The sequence below is a fragment of the Marmota marmota genome, unplaced genomic scaffold (genome assembly GCF_001458135.2).
Source record: "Marmota marmota marmota unplaced genomic scaffold, marMar, whole genome shotgun sequence".
NCBI classification, from domain to species: domain Eukaryota; kingdom Metazoa; phylum Chordata; class Mammalia; order Rodentia; family Sciuridae; genus Marmota; species Marmota marmota.
Genome location: NW_025999982.1, coordinates 10,368,965 through 10,391,071, shown reverse-complemented (window position 1 = coordinate 10,391,071; position 22,107 = coordinate 10,368,965). Strand labels below are relative to the sequence as shown.

At 43.8% G+C, this 22,107-nt stretch overlaps 1 protein-coding gene across 1 annotated transcript; it reads left to right on the top strand.

The window, feature by feature from the left end:
• The first annotated feature begins 6,507 nt into the window (after positions 1 to 6,507).
• Prph2 (peripherin 2) lies at positions 6,508 to 21,063 on the top strand. Its single transcript, XM_015487738.2, has 3 exons — positions 6,508 to 7,494; positions 16,460 to 16,706; positions 20,556 to 21,063. The coding sequence occupies exons 1-3, from the start codon at positions 6,914 to 6,916 to the stop codon at positions 20,766 to 20,768; spliced, it is 1,041 nt and encodes a 346-aa protein (XP_015343224.1). The 5' UTR covers positions 6,508 to 6,913; the 3' UTR covers positions 20,769 to 21,063.
• The last annotated feature ends 1,044 nt before the right edge of the window (positions 21,064 to 22,107 follow it).

The following is a 22,107-nucleotide window of genomic DNA, read 5'->3' as shown; positions in this document are numbered from 1 at the left end:
TTTTCTTAAAGCATTTCAGTCTTGGTTTAAAATCTTCTGAGATTCCCATGGAATCCCTGGCCTGGGAGACGAACCCCTCTACCATCTGTTCTCAGCCTACTGTTCTTACATGATGTTCTACTATTTCGTCGCACACATTCATGCTCCAGCTAGTCTGAACTAATTTCCATTAATCAAACACACAGAGTTAGGGTCCTGGCAGGAAACAGATGCCACACTCAAAATAGATAATTGTAAAGAGCTTAATATAGGAGTTATTTACAAAGCAGTGGACAGAGGAAAAGCAAGAAGGGATGGTGTGATACCCATTTCATTCCTAAGGCCTAGGTTGGAAGGGGCAAAACTGTTAGCTAAAGGAGGGAGAAGAGTGAAAAGGAGAGGGAGAGAAAAAAAAGAGACGGGGGGGGGGAATGAATGAGAATGATACAGGACAGGATTATAGCCTTCAGAGGAAGAAAGAATACAGCCAATCCATCTGATTGGTGGAGAGGCAATTAGGGAGAGAGTCATGGGAATTGAAAAATACCACTCTCTTCTTTCCATTGACTGAACCCAGTTGAAAATTTCAGGGCAAAGAGGTCCTCTGAATGTTGGAGAATTCCATATGAATCAGCTTGCAAGACAGAGAGGAGGGTAGAGATAAGTGAAAAATGAATTTGGAGAAACAAATAGAATATATTTAGTATGAATACTTTTGCTATTCTCTTGGCCCTTGTTAAGCTGGTTTTCACACAGCTTGTGCCCATTTTTTTTTTTTTTTTGGTACCAGGGATTGAACTCAAGGGCACTTGACCACTGAGCCACATCCCCAGAAATAGTGTTTCTCAATTGATGGTGACTTTGAATCACCTAAACAAGTCCAATAAAGGTGGCTAGGGATGTAGCTCAGTGGTAGAATATTTGCCTAGCATGCTGAAGGCCCTGGGTTCAATCCCAGTCCTGATAAAAATAAAGACAAAATAAAAAGAAAAAACTGGACACAGTGGCACATGCCTGTAATCCCAGTGGCTCGGGAGGCTGAGACGGGAGGATCACAGGTTCAAAGCCAGCCTTAGCGGTGGCGAGGTGCTAAACAACTCAGTGACACCATCTCTAAATAAAATATAAAACAGGGCTGGGGATGTGGCTCAGTAATTGAGTGCCCCTGAGTTCAATTCCTGGTACCCCACTCCCCCCCAAAAAAATATAGAAAAAGAAAAAAGAAAGAGTAAAATTTGGACAAAAAGAAAGCAAAAAATAAATTGGTAGACATAAATCCAAATACATTAGTAACCATATGAAATACAAATGGACTAAAATTTTCACTTAAGACATAGATTGGCAATCTGGATTGTTAAAATCAGCTATATGCTGTTTAAAACATATGGGTGCAGAAATGTTGAAAGTAATAGGATTGAAATATCAGGGAATTACTTTAAAATAAAGCTAATACAGATCTATTAATATCAGACAAAATAGACTTTAAGGAAAACATTACTAGGGCTAAAAGGAATCACAAAAGTAAAAAAAATGTGCTAAATTTACAGGAAAATATATTAGTTCTAAACTTGTATGCACCTAATAATAGAGCTTCAAAATATGTAAAGCTAGTGGTAGACTGCTTGTCTAGCATGTGTGAGGCCCTGGATTCAATTTTTAGGACTGCAATATAATAAATGAATAAAACAAACAAACAAAAAAAACCCCAAAAAAACGTAATTTAGTAGAACAATAAGGAAAAAAAATAAATTAATCACATATTAGATGGATATTTTTTTTTCTTTCTGGCATTGGGGATTGAATCCAGGGGCACTTTACCACCGAGCTACATCCTCAATCCTTTTTATTATTTATTTTGAGACAGGGTCTCACTAAGTTCTTGATACTGGCCTTAAATTTGTGATCCTCCTGCCTCAGCCTCCTGAGTTGCTGGGATTACAAGTGTGTGTCTCCACACCAAGCTCCATATGGTTTTGATAGTAAATTCTACCAAACACCTAAAGAAGAAATAATACCATCAAATTTTTACAAACTCCCCTCAGCAGTTCACCTCTTAAGGTAACAACCTCAAGAAACTTTTGTGCATTGGAAGACACACACACAAATGTTGAATGAGCTTTGCTCATAAAGCAAAACACTAGAAATCATCCAGCTACAGATGAAAGAATGTATCATATGTAGTATAAACTATGAGAATGAACTATAACTTTATGAAACAATATCTATGTTTCATAAAACACATTGAGTGGAAAAAAGTAGATTCCTGAAGATTACACACAGTATCAAACAATTTATGTAAATCTCAAAAACAAGTGAAAAATATGTATGTGGGGAAACACTAATGATTTTTATATGAAAAAGCAAAAGCAAAGGTATTTAGAATGGTTACCTTTTGAGTGAAATGTAAGCTATATTATCTCCCCAACCAAACCCGATTTTCCATTCACTGAGGCCATTCTTATTCTGGCCACCAGGGGGCATCCACAGAGTTGATTATTTTTGCTTGGTGTTGTCCTTCATGGTTTACCACTTCCAGATAAAAGAAGAGAGTTGCTTGATTTATTGGGTAAACTTTCTAAAAAGCTATTTAATTTTTTTTGTTGTTGTTTTGTTTCTGGTCTCTACATCAAATCTTTCTTCTTATCCTTCCCTCTGATTTTCTCTCGCCCACATACATGTTCCTAAGAGGTTCTCTAAGCTTAGCAAAGCAGTCTTTCACACACTGTTTCTCTCAGGATAACTGTCTTCAATTTTTTTTTCTTTTTTTTGCATAGGAGCTAGGAGTTTACTCATGCCTCTTGTTGTTTGAACATCCACCACTGGAAGAATCATGGCACAACACAGTGACTCCAGAAACCTCAGCTCACTCTTTTTAGTGAATTAATCATATGGTCAAGAATTAAAATGGGAGGATCAAGTTCAAGTCTAGTCTCAGCAACTTAGTAAGGTCCTAAGTAACTTAGTAAGACTCTGTTTAAAAATTAAAAACAAACAAACAAACAAACAAAAAAAAAAAACTAAGAGTGGAACATGGTGGAGCACACCTGTAATTCCAGTGACTCCGGGGGGCCGGGGGTTAAGGCAAGAGGATTGCCAAGTTCAAGGCCAGTCTCAGCAACTCAGCAAAGCCCTAAGCAACTTAGTGAGAGCCTGTCTCAAAATAAATAAAATTAAAAGGGCTGGGGGTGTAGCGCAGCCATCTTCAAGAGAAGCCATTTTTTTCTTGGAGTCAATCTATTGCTGTTCCTTTACTGTCAGTCAAAAGTCAAAAGATGACCCTGAGTGGGACCCTGGACACTTTCCAGGAACCCCCAATAGAATTGGAGGACAGGAGGGGTGTGCTATTTCTCTTTGAGAGGACCCCTGTCTCCCTTGAGAATGTCCCATTTTCTCCAAAGCTATTAGAAACAAGGCTTGGCTGTTAAAAGAGCAATTACCCTGGAAATTTTTTTTTTCTTTTTTGTTGGTAGAGGGGATTAATCTCAGGAGTGCTCTGCCACTGAGCCACATCCCTAGTCCTTTTTATTTTGAGGCAGAGTCTTTAAGTTGCTCAGGTTGTCCTCAAACTTATAATCTTCTTGCCTTAGCTTCCTGAGTTGCTAGGTGCAGGACTATGAGTTTTTGTTTATTTGTTTGTTTGTTTGTTTTTTGTTTTAGTTGTAGATGGACACAATAACTTATTTATTTATTTATTTTTAATGTGGTGCTAAGGATCAAACCCAGTGCCTCATACATGCAAGGCAAGGGCTCTACCACTGAGCTACAACCCCAGCCCAGGCCTGTGGGTTTTTGACCCACAATGTGGTGTGACAATAATATTACCATGCTGTTTTTTCTATATGGCTCAGAACCAGGCTTTGAAGATGCCAACTGAAGTCCAAACTTGTGTTGAATGATGAAATAAGTGCTTTGTTTTCCTGAGGACTATGTTGGAGGGAAAAAACTTATGCCTCATTGCTTTGTTCTCACACCTCTTCTATCTGTGGAGAAATATACTGTTGGTTTTACCTAGTGATTTGGAGGTCTGAAAGAATGTGCAGGTGGGAATCTGTGGAGTCTCCCTCAGAAGGGAATAAAGGAGACTTCGGATGGGAATTTGATCCACCCATTGCTTTGAGCTCATGGGCTCTTATTTTAATCATGAAGCCTTCTTTGGTTTTAAGTGGAAAGGAATTTGAGAACAAAATTTGTTTGTAGGGTTAAGGATATAACTCAGTGGAAGAGAGCTTGCCTAGTAGTCATAGGGCCCTGTGTTTTTCTCCCAGCACCACAACACACATGAATTGGTTTGTTCTTAAAATTCCTTGTGCTTATGCGCAGGCTGTTCTGAGAAGTCAAATTAGATTGATCCCAGCAGGGCTTTACCACTGAGTACATCCCTGGCCCATTTTTAAAACTTTATTTTGAGCCTGATGCAGTGGTGCATGCCTATAATCCCAGTGGCTTGGGAGGCTGAGGCAGAAGGATCACAAGTTCAAGACCAGCCTCTGCAATTTAGCAAGACCCTGTCTCAAAATAAAAAATAAACAGGGCTGGGGATGTGGCTCAGTGATTAAGCAGCTCAGTGGTTAAGCACCCCTGGATTCAATCCCTGGTATCAAAAACAAACAAACAAAATCCCTAAAAGCCTTTATGTTGAGACAGGGTTTCACTAAATTGCCCAGGCTGGTCTTGAATTTGCAGTTAAACCTCCTGCCTCAGCCTCCTGAGTGACTAGGATTACAGGTGTGTGTCAGCATGCCTAATAAAGAAGAAAAAAATAGCCAAAGAAGATAAATAGATGGCAAATAAGCATATACAAAAACTCTCAATATAAAACATCATTAAGGAAATGCAAAATAAAATAGTGATGAGATACCAGTATATACACTCATTACTATGGTTAAAATCCCAAACATAGACAATACCAAATCCTGACAAGGATGTATAGCCACAGGAACATTCATTCATTGCTGGTGGGAATACAAAATTGTACAGTCTCTCTAGTTTTTTCATAAAATTAAAGTTTTACTATATGATTCAGTCATTACTCTCCTATTTACCTAAAAGAGTTGAGAACTTACATCTATACAAAAACCTTCATCAATGCTTATAAGCAGTTTTAGTTATAATTGCCCCAAATTGGAAGTGACCAAGGTAGTCTTTAATAGTTGAATGGATAAACAATGGTATACCCATATAAATGGAATGTATTCTATGCTAAATAGAAATAAACTACACTAAGCTAGAAAAACATACTGCTAGGGGAAAGAAATCAATCTGAAAAGGCGACATACTATGGGATTCCAACTATATAACATTCTAGAAATGGCAACTCTAGAGACAATGGTTGCCTGAGGTTGGGAAGGGTTGGAGGGAAGAATGGATAGGTGGAGTGTAGGAGATTATTAGAGCAGCAAGACGATTCTGTTTGATATGATAGTAGGGGATATGTGACATTATACATTTGGCAAAACCCATAGAACTGTAAACAAAAACCTCACAGCTGCTTATAGGGGCAACTGGTTGGGGGAGAATGAGTATATAGTATATATACTAGAATATATAGTATATATTTTATGTTCATTTTTTTGTAAATCTAAAAATCACTCTAATAAATACTTTATTAATAATTAAAATAACAAAATTACAGAATCACTGGGTATATATTTCTATTTACTGTTTTTTTTTGGTACCAGGGATTGAACCCAGGGGCACTTAATCACTGAGCCTCATCCCTAGCCCCTATTTTGTATTTTATTTAGAGACAGAGTCTCAGTGAGTTTCTTAGCACCTCACCGTTGCTGAGGCTGGCTTTGAACTTGCGATCCTCCTTAGGATCTTAGCCGCTGGGATTATAGGCATGTGCCACCGTGCTTGGCTTCCCCAGCCCTTTTTATATTTTGTTTAGAGACAGGGTCTCACTGAATTGCTTAGAGTCTCGCTAAGTTGCTGAGGCTGACTTTGAATTCGCAATCCTCCTGCCTCAGCCTCCTGAGCTGCAGGGATTACAGGCATGATCCACAGCACCTGGCTACACTATCTTTGTTTATACTCCAGTAACAGAAGTTTAATCTGTTAGATCAAGTATGGTCTTTTTTTGTTGTTTTACTTTGCATTTCCTTGCATATTACTTAGGTTGAGGATCTTTTCCAGATTGTTGGACTTTCCAAGTTTTCTGGTTATGATTTGGTCTGTCTGACCTGTTCTTGCCTATTTTCCCAGATGATTGATTTTTTTCCCCCTGCGTTGGGACCTCCTGCATGCTGGGGAAGCACTATACCACTGAGCCACACCCCAGCCCTAATGTTCACCTTTTGATTGTGAATTTGTAGAATTTAAACAATTTTAGCATATTAATAACTCCATTTTGTATGTTACAAATGTTTTGTCACAATCTGTCATCTCTGTCTGAACTTGACTTTGTCTTGCCCCACAGGAAGTTTTAAGTCGGAAGGGGACTGGCTGAAAATTTATTTCTGGGGAGACATAATCTCAGCCAGCCATCTAGGTACATCCCATTTTTCTGGCTGGCTTTAGCCTTTTTGTTCCTGACTCTCCACACTGAACCCAGAGCTCTCTGGTCCAGCATGTACATGAAGGCTTCTTTTGGCCATGTTCTGAGTCCGGCATGGTTTTATCTAATGGGATGAACCTGGTTAAAGAGATTAGCAAGATGTCTTGTGACTCCCACTTTTAATCTGCAGTGTTCAGGCTACTGTTTGGCTGGGAAGGGTGCTACAGAAACGACGCCCCAGACTTGCCCCCGCTACCATTACTGAGTTAACGGGGGTCCCAGGATAGGGAGCCCAACATGGGCAACCCCCAGAGCAGCTCCCTTCAGCTTGGGCAGTCTGCACCCTTCTCAAGGCCCTGAGTGGTCAGTCCCTGGGCTCACTCAGGTTAAGAGTGGGAGCTGTGCTGCAGGAGGCTATCTGGACAGCATTTGGCAAGGATGGCACTGCTGAAAGTCAAATTTGACCAGAAGAAGCGGGTCAAGTTGGCCCAAGGGCTCTGGCTCATGAACTGGCTCTCCGTGTTGGCTGGCATCATCGTCTTCAGCTTAGGGCTATTTCTGAAGATTGAACTCCGGAAGAGAAGTGATGTGATGGATAATTCAGAGAGCCATTTTGTGCCCAACTCCTTGATAGCGGTGGGGATGTTGTCCTGTGTCTTCAACTCTCTGGCTGGCAAGATCTGCTATGATGCTCTGGACCCTGCCAAGTATGCCAAGTGGAAGCCCTGGCTGAAGCCATACCTGGCCGTCTGTGTCCTCTTCAACATTGCCCTCTTCCTTGTGGCTCTCTGCTGTTTTCTGTTGCGGGGCTCATTGGAGAGCACCCTGGACCAAGGGCTCAGGAATGGCATGAAGTACTATCGGGACACAGACACCCCTGGCAGGTGTTTCATGAAGAAGACCATGGACTTGCTGCAGATCGAATTCAAATGTTGCGGCAACAGTGGCTTTCGGGACTGGTTTGAGATTCAGTGGATCAGCAACCGCTACCTGGACCTTTCCTCTAAAGAAGTCAAGGAGTGAGTAGTCTCTAGTCCTGGGGCCAGGTCTATGTGGGGACACTGAGGCCCAGGCCTCTGACTCCCCACCCCATCCAGTCCCTTTTCCTCTACATTGGGTATATAACTTATTAGTATGTTATGAAGGGGCATCAGGTTGGATCACATGAAATTGCCATTATCCTAGCCCCTTTGGTCTGTGAAAATGGCAACTCCATGCAGTTCAACCTAATGTTTGGCTGAGGTGGAAGGATGGTGTCAAATTATATAAGCTGCTTGAATAAGAATCCCCAGGAGGGAGATATAGTCAGGTATGTGTGTACGCTTCCTATTGCAGGAATGGGGTCATTCATGGTTCACATACATTGAGACATTTGGTACTTGTTTCTTTAATCAAAGGAGGTGGATTCAGTCCCAGAAGTTTAAAATTTCTGATAAATTCCCTAGCTTTCCAATTTTGAACCCTGAGCATCCACTCCCAAGGCATTGTTCTTAGACATGGTGGAATCTAATCAATACCATTTTCTTTATGGGTACGGAGCAGAGGATGGGAGCAGTCAGAGCTAGGCTGTAGTTCTGGCTTGAGGCCTTGGGCAAGTCACTTGCTTCTGTGGGTCCTCGATTACTCATCTTTCAAATAATGCAGGTGCTCTTGGAGCTCACCTCTCAGCTCTATGCAGAGCCTGGCATCCAGCAAATGCTCATGAAATGCCTGCTGGTGTTTACTTCTGAAATCATGATAGCACAATACACTCAAGTATTTCTAAGGTATTCTTGGCATATATAAGAAGGAAATCCTTCAGGGGCCGAGGGGAGGTGATGGTGAGAAAGAATCTCAGCATGTGTGTTTGCAAAGACAACCTGTGTACTGACTCCAGTGGATGGCTCTTCCCAGAAGACTCACTGTGGTGGGTCTGGAGTAACTGTCCAGGGAAGGCAGCCTTCCCTGAGCCCCTGGCTCCCCTTCATGTCTTTTGTCCAACTCTCTATTATGCTATTTATATAAATGGTTATTCAAGTGGTTTTCCATCTGAGTAAGTCTGGGGGACTTGAACATGAGGCCTGGGGCACACCAGCAGTGGGACATGACTGAAGTCCAAGTAACACGACTGGCTTCAGAGGGCTGAGTTAGCTCCCCACAGGTGGAAGGAAAGTCAGAGTGAAGGTCACTGCTTGGGATTTTGTTTTCTCTGTGGGTGGAGATTACTGCTACAAATCCCTAGAGGAGAGGATTGTAACCGGCTCTGTCCTTCCTAGATGACAGGTCCACAGGGACAGCATAAGGTGGCATGATTTGCATAAGTCACCTAGGAGGTTGTGAAGCCAGAGGGAGAAGCAGAATTCCTGGGGAGTGTGAGAGGCCAATGGCAGAACCAGCTTTTATGAGCAGATATTTGTTTTCCGAATAGGGTCAGTCTCCTGAGACATATAAAAATGGCTCTGTAGCCCCAAGTCCCTTTTTGTTCAAGTGGAGAAGTCACCCAGGTTGCTCTCAGTGACCAATGGATCCGAAATTTCAGGCAAATATTTAGCTTACTCAAAACTACCTCAACGCCCTATACCAACTTGTTAGAGTGAAATTATCCTGACTCCATTGACTTGGACAAAAATCTCTCTATTACCCATACACAAAAATATGATGATGATAATATTGAGAGGAACAAAAACAGGAAAGGAAATTCAAACAAGATTCTCACCAGCAACTAATGGATGGCTTTGATTTTTTCACATTTCAGTCTAGTCTTGTTAGCAGTGACATAATAACATAGTGTAATCATAGTATAAATGCAATTGAGTATTCCATTCTGTTATCTGATTACATAACATTTACATAATGTTTACAATGATCCTGTTTAATGGTTGTATACTGTTTCACTGCATGAATGTGCACACTTAGGCATTTAGATTATTCTTATTTGTGTCTATTTTAAGTATCTTTGAGTCCTGTGCTTCTGTCTCTGTTCTCTTATTTCCCTTTGGCTAAATTTCCAGGAAGGAAGTGTACCTGTTGGCTTTCTCTTTCTACAAAGCTGGTCTTAAGACACAATTGTATAACTTACATCTCTTTCTCCTTTATAAAATTTCCAATGATGTTACACTATAGAGGAACTAATAGTGCTTCTAAGAGTATACCCTGATATGCTCACTGGTGCACAGACTCTTAAATTAATGGCGTAGTAGGCAGTGCCCAGGAGGGGAGTGAGGCTTAATGGAGTTGTAACTGCCTGGGGCCAACATCCTGGATCCAGTACTGAGCACAGCTCTTACCTGTGGTGGGAAAAACTAGGGAAGGAAGGAATGAGAAAGCAGAGTGACACTTACTTTCACTGCAAGGGATACTAAATTTTTTTACCTTCATATTTTGATTCCTTCATTTAGGAAGATTAATAAGTTTATGGAACAAAGCTGGCTCCCAAAAATACTCTCTAGAAAAATAAAAATTCTATTTACCTTTTGACATCTCAACACTGAAAAGTTGTAAACATTTATCTGTCTCTGGAATTTCTCAGTAGTATGCTCATCCTAGGATTCTGATGAAAAAGAGGTGGGGCCCCATGGGAGGCAGGGAAAGGAAGCAGTTATCATCCACTAAGATTTTTTTAGGAGGATTTCTCCTTTTTCCTTTTCTTACCAAATCTGGACATGCCAGCAAAAAGGCTGGAGTGAGCCTCATGTCCCTGAGGACTTCAGGGACGTCCAGGAGCGTTCTGACCAGGAGTGGCAGGCTGGTCAGAGGGCTGCTAGTCTGGATAATATGCACATGCAGCCTCGTAGGAGCTGGTGCTGCCTGTGGGCTGTGTGATTTCTGGTCATTTCAAGCTCTGTCACTGGAGCAGCTCTGTGCAAGGCGCACCTAGCCGGACCAGGATAGGGAAGGCTGAGTTGGGCACATGCCAGCATTCCTGGTCCAGCTCCTGACAGGGAAGCTGGGTTCCTGTACCTGGGCTCTCCAGGAACCAAGGATGGAGCATGAGGCCTCAGAAAGCACAGAGAGGTGGGTAGTTTTTGAAAATTTTCCCAAGGGATTGGAGGATGAATGTTTGTTCACTGACTGGCAGAAACTTCAAATTATTCAAGCTGCTTTGGTGGGGGGTTTTCATCTTTCTCTCTTCTTCCTGATTTTCTTTTTTCTTTTTTTTTTAATATATATTTTTTAGTTGTTTTTTTTTTAGATGGACACAATATCTTTATTTTACATTTATGTGGTGCTGAGGATCAAACCCAGTGCCTCGTGTATGCTACATGAGTGCTCTACCACTGAGCCACAACCCCAGCCCTTCTTCCTGATTTTCTATGGCTTGTTCTCTATTTCCCTCCCCAAAGAAACAGTGAGTGGGTGGGCAGAGAAAATACAGGATTAAAAAACATCTATGTGGCACACACCTGTAATTCCAGCAGCTTGGGAGGCTGAGGCAGGAGGATTGCGAGTTCAAAGCCTGCCTCAGCAATTTAGTGAGGCTCAGGAAGCTGAGACATCAAGAGGATCGTGAGTTCAAAGCCAGCCTCAGCAAGGCACTAAGCAACTCACTGAGACCCCGTCTCTAAATAAAATACAAAAAAGGGCTGGGGATGTTGCTCAGTGATTAAGTGTCCCTATGTTCAATCCCGAGTACCAAACAAAACCCAACCAAAACCAAAAAAAAAAAAAAAAATCTATGGATTCTGACTGGATTCTAGTGCTCTGTGCCAGGTCTCAGATAATCACAAGGTGGTCTCATGGCTTCTGGGGAATGGCAAATAGGGTAGTCATCATGCTTTAACATTCTGTGTTTCCCTCCTTCCCCAGGCTGGTGGGCCTGACTGGGCCGGGAAAAGGAGGCATTGTCTCAGATGTAATTGGTGGAGGCCCTCAGAGGAGTCCAGAGACAATGCCTCTGCTGGGGCCTGAGTTCTCAGAGCCAGAAGGATCTGTAGTTCTCAAACTGTGGGTTTTTTTGTTTTTTTTTTGGTATCAGGGATGGAACCCAGGGGCACTCAACCCTGAGCCACATCCCTACTCCTTTTCTGTATTTTATTTAGAGATGGGGGTCTCACTGAGTTGCTTAGGGCCTTGCTGAGTTGCTGAAACTGGCTTTGAACTTGAGATCCTCCTGCCTCAGCCTCCCAAGCTGCTGGGATTACAGGCGTGCATCACCACACCTAGCTTCAACCTTCGTTTTTTTGTTTTTCCAGTACTTGGGGTTATCCAGGCCTCACACATATTAGGTAAGCACTCTCCCACTGCTCTACACATCTAGCATTTTTTATTTTGAGACAGTCTTGCTAAGTTTCTGAGACTGGCCTTGAACTTCTGATCCTCTTGCTTCAGCCTCCAGAGTAGCTAGGATCTCAGGTGTGTGCCACGCACCTGACTTCAATCAGTACTTCTTTCATTTTATGGCTGTGTCTTCTCCATCAGACTGGGACTCCTTCAGAGAGAAGCCCAGTTGAGCACAGGGAAGGTGGGCCAAACTTGATGGAGGTAGGTTTTCCCTGGGCCTCCAGCTGCTCACATCTCTGGAATACCCCCACTGCTCAGAAGCATTGCCTTGTTTATGCGGGGCCTGCCCTCCTTCCAACCACAGATTAAGGCCTGCCCTCCTTCCAACCACAGATTAAGACAAAGCCAGGCAGAGAAGAGCTACTTAGGTGATGAGCTGGCTATTTATAAACAGCAAGTATTTCCCAGGCTACATTTTTTTTCTCTGCTTGGGGGTCACCAGAGTTTATAGAGTCTTGACTAAGATAAGGCCTGTGTATTAGCTTACTCCCCACACACAAGCCACAAAGAGCCTGGACAAATCATCACATCAGAGTTTTTTCCAGAGAAATAAACAATTTAGTAGATGCACCAACAAATCAATAAGGGAAGACATATGGAAATGAATGGGAAGGAAAGAGGTCATAGGAGTATAACTAACAGTGAGTCAACCCCAACCTAGGCTAGCTGAGTGGCAGCTGGGGAACCTTGGCAACTTGCTTGACCTTTCTGAGCCTCTTGTCCCATCTGAGAACTGAGAATATAAGTGTGGAGATGTGGTGCAGATATAGGTGTACACATGGAGCACTTGGAATACAGTAAGGTCTTAGTATTTCCTTTAAGATTGTTTTTTTGAGTAGTCACTAGACATAAAGAATTGCAAATATCAAGGGAAGACACAGGAGGAGGCGGCACAGCCTCATCCTCAGAGAACCCCAGTCGGAGGAGACACAGCCCTGCCCTGTTGAGACCAGCAGGGCGACTTGTTCACTGGGGTTGGGGAGGTAAGGTGGGAGACCAGGCTGTCCAGAAGGCCAATACGCAGACTAAAGGCAGCTCAGAGCCTCTGCTGGCCTCACCCTAGGTCTGCAGGCCTGGCCCTCATTTCACATACATGTGTAAAATGTGTGAAATGTATAAGGCAGGTGTGCAGGGTTTACCCCAGTTTAGAGACACCAGGAGGGCACATAAGGATCAAAATAAGGATAGATGATGTCTCAAAATAAGGATAGGTGATGGTGGTTAGGAAATGGTTGCCAGGACAGGGAGCAGGCAGAGGGAACTTGTGCTTTCCTAGGAAATTTTTTTTTTTTTTTTGGTGCCAGGGATTGAACTCAGGGGCACTTGGCACTTAGCTACATCCCCAGACCTATTTTGTATTTTATTTAGAGTCAGGGTCTCACTGAGTTGCTCAGTGCCTTGCTAAATTGCTGCTAAATTGCTGAGGCTGGCTTTGAACTCTTGATCCTCCTGCCTCAGCCTCCTGAGCTGCTGTATTACAGGTGTGCACCACTGCACCTGGCGCTTTCCCTAAGAATTTAACCAGAAAAGCCAATAGGCAGGAAGGCCCTGAGAGGCATGAAAACTGAGGCAATGTGGAAACCAGCGGCCACCTGCTATTGACTGGTCTCTAAATGACTTACTGAGTGGCTCTGGGGGAGGTTCTCCCCTTCTCTGAATCCCACTTCCTCCTTTGTAGAACAAGCTGTCCAGATGGTTCTAAGTGGAGAGAAGCCTGAACTTCCTGAGGGCCTAGGGAATGCCAAGCCTGGTCAAATGTGTTCCTTGCATCACTGAGAGGTGATGATCATCTGGCCTCACATGGTCCACAGAAGTCAAGCCCCACAGCTTACCTTTGGGACTCAAAGGTCTGCTCTCTGGCACACCTATGCCTGTCCATGGAGACAACTGAGGATATCTACAGGGTTTTCTGTGCTAGGGAGAGGGCTCCAGGGACATGCAGGTCAGGAACAGGGGTGAACAGATTGGTGTTGGAAACTCCCAGCCCTGAGGAAGGTAAGCTGGACTTTGGGGTGGGGTGGAGGGAGCATTTTAGATGTTCAGTGTTCCCAGAACTTCTGGCTCCTTAAAACATGGGTGGGAGCCCCAAGCTGAAGGCCTTGCCAACACCCTTCCAGTCACATTCTCAAAGGTACCCCCTGCCTGGGCCAGGTGCGCAGCTCTTGGACTCCTGTAGGAAGTGAAGCAAGTCCTGGTGTCTGCTCTCTCTACAAACATGGAGCTGTCAGGGAGACAGGAACAAGTGAGAACTTAAGCAGAGGGTGGCCTCCATCAGCCAGCAAGTATCTCACAGCACCTGCATCCTACTGGGCTGGAGCTCTGCACTAGGCCGACCTCAGTGAGAATCCCACACGGCAGCTGTCCTTAAAGACCAGAAACTACAGCTATAGAACTTATGCCACCAGCTCATAAGTGACTGCACCGCTGGGATGTGTGGTCTGTTCTGATCACATCTGATGCAAGCTGCCCAGGCACATGTGCTGCCTGGGATGGCTCCTGCTCTGCCACTACCCGTGGAGCCAGCCTTTGCAAAGGAGCTCATGTTTATTGTGCACCTCCTCCACACCAGGCACCCTTGAAGCACTTCAAACAACCTTGTATCAACTCGTTTTAGATTAAGAAACTGAGGCAGGGAGAGGTTAATGAACTTATCCAGAAGAATAGAGCTGGACTGAGAGCCAGAGTCAAACCCAGATGCTCTTATCCCTGTTTACATCACCGTGCCACCTAGAGCCACCCATTCTCCAGACAGAGGGTCTTGCCCACACATGAAGAAAAGGTCAGGGCTGCAGGCCATGTGGAAATATGATCACCGTGGCCCAGGCCACCATGCAGCCTTCCTAAAGTCTTAATTGTCATAGATGGAAGTCAAAGGCAGTTCACAGAAAAGGGACATCAAGTGGGTCATAAACATATGAAAAGATGTTCAACTTCTCTCATAATGAGAAGGTAATATTTTTCTTCTATTATGTTGGCAAAGTTCAAAAGCCAGACCTGTGTGGGTATAGCCATGGAAGGCCAGCTCTCACAAGCAAGGTTGTTAGCCCCCTAAAGGGAGAAATATGGGAGAGAGCTGGCAGAATCACTCTTTGATGCAGAAATGTCTCATCTAGAAATTTACTGTTAGATATATTCACAACAAGTACTGTGACCCATGTCCGTGTTTGCATTAACAGGAGAATGGGAGAAACCCAAACTGCTGTCAGTAGGGAATTGAACAGAAACCCTGTGGGTTATTTTCAGGACAAAAATTCAGGACAATTTCCAATGGCAGGTGTGAAAAGACTTCTAAGAAACTACTAAGGGAAAAAGGAAATGTTCAAGGCATTATGTATACAATGTTACCATTCAGGTTAACAAACAAACAGGAAAAATACCATTTGCAGAGTCTCTGGTTGGTTGTCCATGCGTGAAGCCTCTCTGGGTGGACAGGCAAAGCTGGCCACAGTGGTGGGACCTGGAGGCTGAGAGACAGGGAGGGAGAAGTGTTTTGTATTAAAGATATTTTATTTAGAAGCTAAACAGGGGGGGCTGAGGTTGTGGCTCAGTGGTGGAGTGCTTGCCTAGCAAATGTGAGGCACTGAGTTCAATTCTCAGTACCACATATAAACAAATAAATAAATGGAGGTCCATCAATAACTAATAAAATTTTTTTAAAAAAGAAGCTAAACATGGACATCTTTTTGAAGAGTGCAATCACCATTTTCAATGAACATTGTTAAAAATAATGTCTGTTTTAAAAAATAGCATGCTTTCTATTCTTGTGTTTCAAAAATCTATTGCTATTAAGTAATGAATAGCTCACAGGCAGCTTTTTCACTTGAGACAAAATGTACACAGTTGAGTGTGCAAGTATTGTGTATAGCTGGATGCATTACACATTCAGGTCGGGCAGAACAAACCCAGCCTGCTTGAGTGCAGGTGAGTGCTTTCACCATAAAGATTCCTTTTGAATTGGGAACCTGTGTGAATATGTGTTATGCTTTAAACAGCTGCACATAGAATAGAGAAATGTAAAAGTGTATGGAGCCCTGCCTGTCGGCCTGGAGAGCCAAGGTTGCAGCCACATCTTTCAGATGAGTAAGGAGCCCTCATCTGGCTAGAGATGGAATTCACAGACAGTGAAGGGTGCCTGCCTCAGGTCTCAACTGCTTGCCTCTGCACAGGCCCAGAGCAGACCTTCTGGAACCTTCTCGTTGGAAGGGTCTTTGGTTAGGAGTGACCTTTCAGAGAAAGATAAAGTTGGTGAGAGATTTAGGGATTAAACTCTGATGGTTGCCAGCAAGAACCTTGTCCATGATCACTACCTATCTTTTCTAGCAACCTGGCTGGGGTCCCAAGAATTATTGCAGGTGGGGGCCTGACAGCAGAGTGAATAGGTGAATTTCTACATTTCCTCAACACTTACGTCTTGGTTTACTATCTATTTCCACCTTCTAGAGCATAAGCTCTAAAAAGGCATGGGCATGGGCTATGTGCTTACTGTTCTTTCTAAAGTGTCCAGGACTGTAGCCAATACATAGCGGCTACAGAGCAAATATTTATCAGGTGAGCAAGGGAAGGAAGGAAGGAATGAAGGGAGGGAGGGAGGGAGGAAGGAAGGAAGGAAGGAAGGAAGGAAGGAAGGAAGGAGCAAGCCAGGTTTTTAGAGGCAGGGGATGAGAGGAACTGGCACCTGGTGAAAAGTCTGGGAAGCCTGAGTCAAGTTCTCTGTTTCTCCTCCAGTCGCATCAAGAGCAATGTGGATGGGCGGTACCTGGTGGATGGTGTCCCTTTCAGCTGCTGCAACCCCAACTCACCACGGCCCTGCATCCAGTACCAGCTTACCAACAACTCAGCCCACTACAGCTATGATCACCAGACTGAGGAGCTCAACCTTTGGCTACATGGCTGCAGGGCTGCCCTGCTGAGCTACTATGACGGCCTCATGAACTCCATGGGTGCTGCCACACTCCTTGTCTGGTTCTTTGAGGTAGGCCTCAGGCCAGCCGCTGGCGAGAAGGAGCTCCCAGCCTCATTTGGGTTTAATGGGGATGGAGTCAGGCCTGGAGAGTGCATTTTCCTCCACAGCACCAGCTTTGGCCTGGCTGTGGGTCACAGCACTGAGCTTGCATCCCATGTCTCTGCTTCATTTAATTTCTTTACCATCACTTTTTTTTTAATATTTATTTTTTAGTTGTAGTTAGACACAATACCTTTATTTTATTTATTTATTTTTATGTGGTGCTGAGGATCGAACCCAGGGCCTCACACGTGTTAGGTGAGTGCTCTACCATTGAGCCACAACCCCAGCCCATCCCATCACTTTTTGAAAACTTAAAAAAAATATATATTTTTATTTATTTATTTATTTATTTTTATGTGGTGCTGAGGATCGAACACAGTGCCTCACACATGTGAGGCAAGTGCTCTACCATTGAGCCACAACCCCAGCCCTTTCCCAGCACTTTTAAAAAAATATATAGAGGTGATATTCACAGAACATAAAATTTCATTTTAAAGTGTACATTTAATTGGCATTTAGTATATCACAATATACTACCATCTAGTTCCCAAACCTTTCTATCACCCCAAAGAAAACCTCATGTCCATTCAGCAGTCACTCTTTATTCTCCCACATCTCCTGCCTCTGCTAACTATCAGTCTGTTCTGTGCCTATGGATTTACCTGTTTTGGACATTTCACATAAACGGACCCATATAATATGAAAGCTTTTGTGTTTGGTTTCTTTTACTTAGCATGTTTTGGAAGTTAATATTGTCCTTTCACTTTTTGAGATCTTGGACTGCTGTTCAACCTCCCTCTGATATAGGGATACAACACCTAGCTTTGGAGACTGTTGGGAGGCAACATGTACAGCAGTATGTATGTTAGGGGTGTTTGGTAAATGGAAACTGTTTGGGATTGTGTTTCTTCAGATTCTGATCACCATTCACATGTTAATGTAGTTCTTAGATCTTAAAAATATCAGCAAGCCCCCAGTTAATGTTTTGAAGTCTTCATTGAAGAGAATGCTCAGACAATAAACATGTTGGGCACTGTTCTAGGTGCTGACCAAGGGCATGACTGGGAGACAAGGTGGTGGCAGTGGGGGTGCAGTAGGGACTCAGGATGCCTACATTGAGTTTCTCTGATAGCAGAAAACCCAGACTCCAAAAATCCAAACATAAAAAGCCAGAAACATTAGGTAGGAAAGCTTTTTACATCAGAATTTCTTTGAAGGATTCTTTTTAAGTCATTCTTCCAGTACTATGGAAATTATAGGGTATATCTACTGTGTCTGTGGCTGCTACACACCTTTTTAAATTCACTATATGAAACTAGAGGGTAACTATACTGCCCAGGAAGGCTTTATTAATTAATTTATTTTTGGCACTAGAGATTGAACACAGGGATGCTTTATTTATTTATTTAAAATATTTTTATTAGTTGTTCATGGATCTTTATTTTATTTATTTATTTATATGTAGTGCTGAGAATCGAACCCAGTGCCTCGCACATGCTAGGCAAGCGCTCTTCCACTGAGCCACAACCCCAGCCCCACAGGGATGCTTTAGTACTGAGCTACACCCCTTTTTATTTTTATTATTATTTTTTTTGTTTTGAGAGATAGAAATATTTATTTTTTAGTGTTTTCAGTGGATAAAACATCTTTGTATGTGGTGCTGAGGATCGAACCCAGGCTGCACGCATGCCAGGCTAGCACACTACCGCTTGAGCCACATCCCCAGCCCCACCCTTTTTTATTTTTAGTTTTGAGACAGGGTATCTCACTAAGTTGCTTAGGGCTGTCCTAAATTGCTGGGTCTGGCCTTGAACTTTCAATCCTTCTGCCTGAGTCACTAGGACTAGAGGCATGTACCACCACTGTGCTCAGCAGCAAGGCTTCTTTGTGTTTTTTTTTTTTTTGGTGGGGTACTGGGGATGGAACTCAGGGGCACTCAACCACTAAGCCATATCCCCAGCCCTGCTTTCTATTTTTATTTAGAGACAAACTGGGTCTCACTGAGTTGCTTAGCATCTCATGTTTGCTGAGGCCAGCTTTGAACTCATGAACCTCCTGCTTCAGCCTCCCCAGCCGCTGGGATTACAGGCTTGCACCACCACATCCAGCTTTTTCTTTTCTTTTCTTTTTTTAAAATATTTTTCTTAGTTGTAGATAGACACAATATTTTCATTTATTTATTTCTATGTGGTGCAGAGGATCGTAAACAGGGCCTCAAGCGTGTGAGGCAAGCACTCTACCACTGAGCTACAGCCCCAGCTCCACAGCAAGGCTTCTTTTGATATCAAGGTCAACAGCATATTCATGACCATTTAGCTTTGGGGTCTTTTTGTTGGTCCTGCCTCCTGAGACAGTGTCTTGGGAACGAGTAGGTAGACCGAGGAGAGTAGCTTATTGCTAGAAGTTTAGATGGTTAGGATCCCGCAGAGCTCATGAAAAGATTAAAAGGACAAAGCAGTCAGTTGGGAAGTGGAGTCCCACTGGCTGCCTCTCAGCTTACCTCCCTTGTAAGATCCTACTGACCACACAAAATGAGGGCCAGCACATCGTGTGCAGGGAGTGAATGGCCCCAATTTCCTCCAGGCCTTTTGTGATTAGAGATATGATGAACACGAAGGTGGCAAAGATAATGATGGGATTTCTGACCTTCACCTTGACCCCTATGCTTCACAATCCAGTCAGGAGATGACATTATACTTATGAACAAAGGGAGGACCATAACCAAGGGCAAAATTCATAATGCAGTGGGTGTTCTATAGGAAAGCAGGAAGGTATCAGTGTGGACGCACTCAGCATGAGGATTTCCTGGAGGAGGTGACTTTTTCCATTGTGAAAATATTCCATTAAACCTTCAATTGACAATAATAACAAAAGTTAAAACTCTATCACTTACTTACTAGTCATTATAAATTATCCCCAGAGCATTCATCAGCAGGTATTTACTGAGACCCCACCATTACCTAGGGTATTCTAGGAGCTGAGGCACTGGGTGAACAGAGCCATCAGGGCCAGCCCTGCCCTCAAGGAGCAGCCTAGTCTTCTCATAGTGTGCCCTGACACACAGGAAGCAGAAGAGTACAAATCAGGCATTTGTGTAGAAATATGTGACCAATGGAATATGTCACTGGAAAAGCAAAAACAGTACTTACCAAGCTAATCACAGATGACACTCCTATTTGTCCTGCCATGGGCCAGCATTGTGCACTATACAGATACCAAGGCACCACAGCATCCATGTGAGGCAGGTGCCATTGCATCTAGAAACCTGCAAACCAGAGGAATAAGTCCTGGTTTCCTAGTCACATGACTTGTGAAGTGCCACGGCTGGGGTTCTAACCCAGGCGTTTGGCACCAATGTCTGCCACATCCAAATGACCCATTACTAGCATCCATTCATTGCCACACTAATCAAAATAACAGTAATAAAGAGAAACCACACATCCTATTGTTTGCTGAAAAGGTGTCTTTTGACATTCAATGATTACCAAACACTCAATACATGCCAAGGAATGTGCTAGGAATGGGGTGGAGGGCATCATGGTAAAGTAACCCAGGACTGAGGGAGTAGCAAGGGAGCTCTCCAAGGGTTGAAGCTGAATTAATGGTAAGGTGAATGTTTTGGGAAGAGAACAATGAATGGTACAGACCCAGAGGGGAGAAAGGATTTGGTGTGGATTAGAGGCAGACACATTGAGCCAGGGTGCCCCCTCAGTTTGAGCACTACTCCGGGAGGCACAGACTGGTGGAAAACCCATGGTTTCCTCCTAGCCCAACTCCTAGCTCCTGCCCCTCATTCCTGTCTTCTCTCTTCACCAGGTAACTGTCACAGTTGGGCTGCGCTATCTGCATACAGCACTGGAAGGTGTATCCAATCCCGAGGACCCTGAGTGTGAGAGTGAGGGCTGGCTGCTGGAGAAGAGCATACCTGAGACCTGGAAGGCCTTTCTGGAGAGCTTGAAAAAGCTGGGCAAGGGCAACCAGGTGGAAGCTGAGGGTGCAGATGCAGGCCAGGCCCCTGAGGCTGGCTGATGGCCCTTGCCCTGCCCCTCCTGAACACGGAGTAGTGGACTCCAGGAAATGCGGATTCCTCCCTTGTCCAACTGAAAGTCTGATCTCCCAAGAAGGCTGGCCACCTCTCAGAGACTCTTGTCTCTGGGAGACAAGAAGTTTAGGGTCCCCAAAGTGTGTGGCAAACACTTTTTGAATGACTCCAAATGTGAATAAATGAGGCCCAGCAGGCTCCCTGCCCTGGGATGTGCCCTTATGATGGACTCACGGCCTCTCTGGTGATGACTAGCCAGGATTTATGCTTCTCCTAGCACATTAATCCAGTCTCAACATCTTTAGGTATTGACCACACCTGAGTGCTGCTCCTCCTTTAGTTTGGCTGTTATGAGCTCCAAGTTGCTTTATTTTAAATCCAAAGCATCACTTGATGCATACAGGAATCTGAAGAATATAATGGCCGTTTTGGGGGTGGGGTGGGGGTGTAGATAATGGGGATTGAACCCAGGGCACTTACCCACTGAGCCACATTCCTAGCCCTTTTTATATTTTATTTATAGACAGGGACTCACTGAGTTGCTTAGGGCCTCATTAAGTTTCTGAGGCTGGCTTTGAACTCAATCCTCCTGCCGAAGCCTCCTGAGCAGCTGGGATTACAGGTGTATGCCACTACGACCAGCTTTTTTTTTTTTTTTATGCCAAGATTGACAGGTCATTTTGTTGTTTAATGCCAGAAGGTGGGGGAGAGTTACCCTTTTCTAAGGGTATTGGACTCTCCAAAGCATTGATTCCTCTATACAGGAATTCAGTCGTGGGGCAAAAGAATTTTGAGGTAGGAGCTTATTTCCCACCAAAAACACACTGAAAGGCCTGCTTTTCTGTTACATTCCCATGCTCTATCACTTAGTCCAAGTAAATCATGGGCTGTCAGCATGTTCCAGCAATACCCTAAAGTGCTAAATGAATACCTGCAGCTCATCCCTAGGAAGTCCTGGTTTAGGTTACTGCCCTGCTGTGAAAGAGGAGCAATTATCAGACAAGAATTCACCCCATTTGGAGGTCAGGCCTCACCTTCTGGTGGACCCGGGGACACCTGTACAGGTGGCTGTGACATCCCCCATGGACCAATATAGTGGAGGGCAAGGAGTCGTCTGGGAGTTTCTCCCCCAATATCCATCCTGCAAAGCAATATTTTTGGAATGTTTCTGCATCAAAGATTCTTTGAGAAGCCAATATTCCTGAGCTAGCACTTGTATAAGAAGGGTTCACTTGCTTTAGGAAACAGGAAAGCTTCAGGGAAAGGAGAGCACAATTTTACTGGCATTCCAGACCCCTGGGGAACCTGATCACAGAAGGGCCCAGC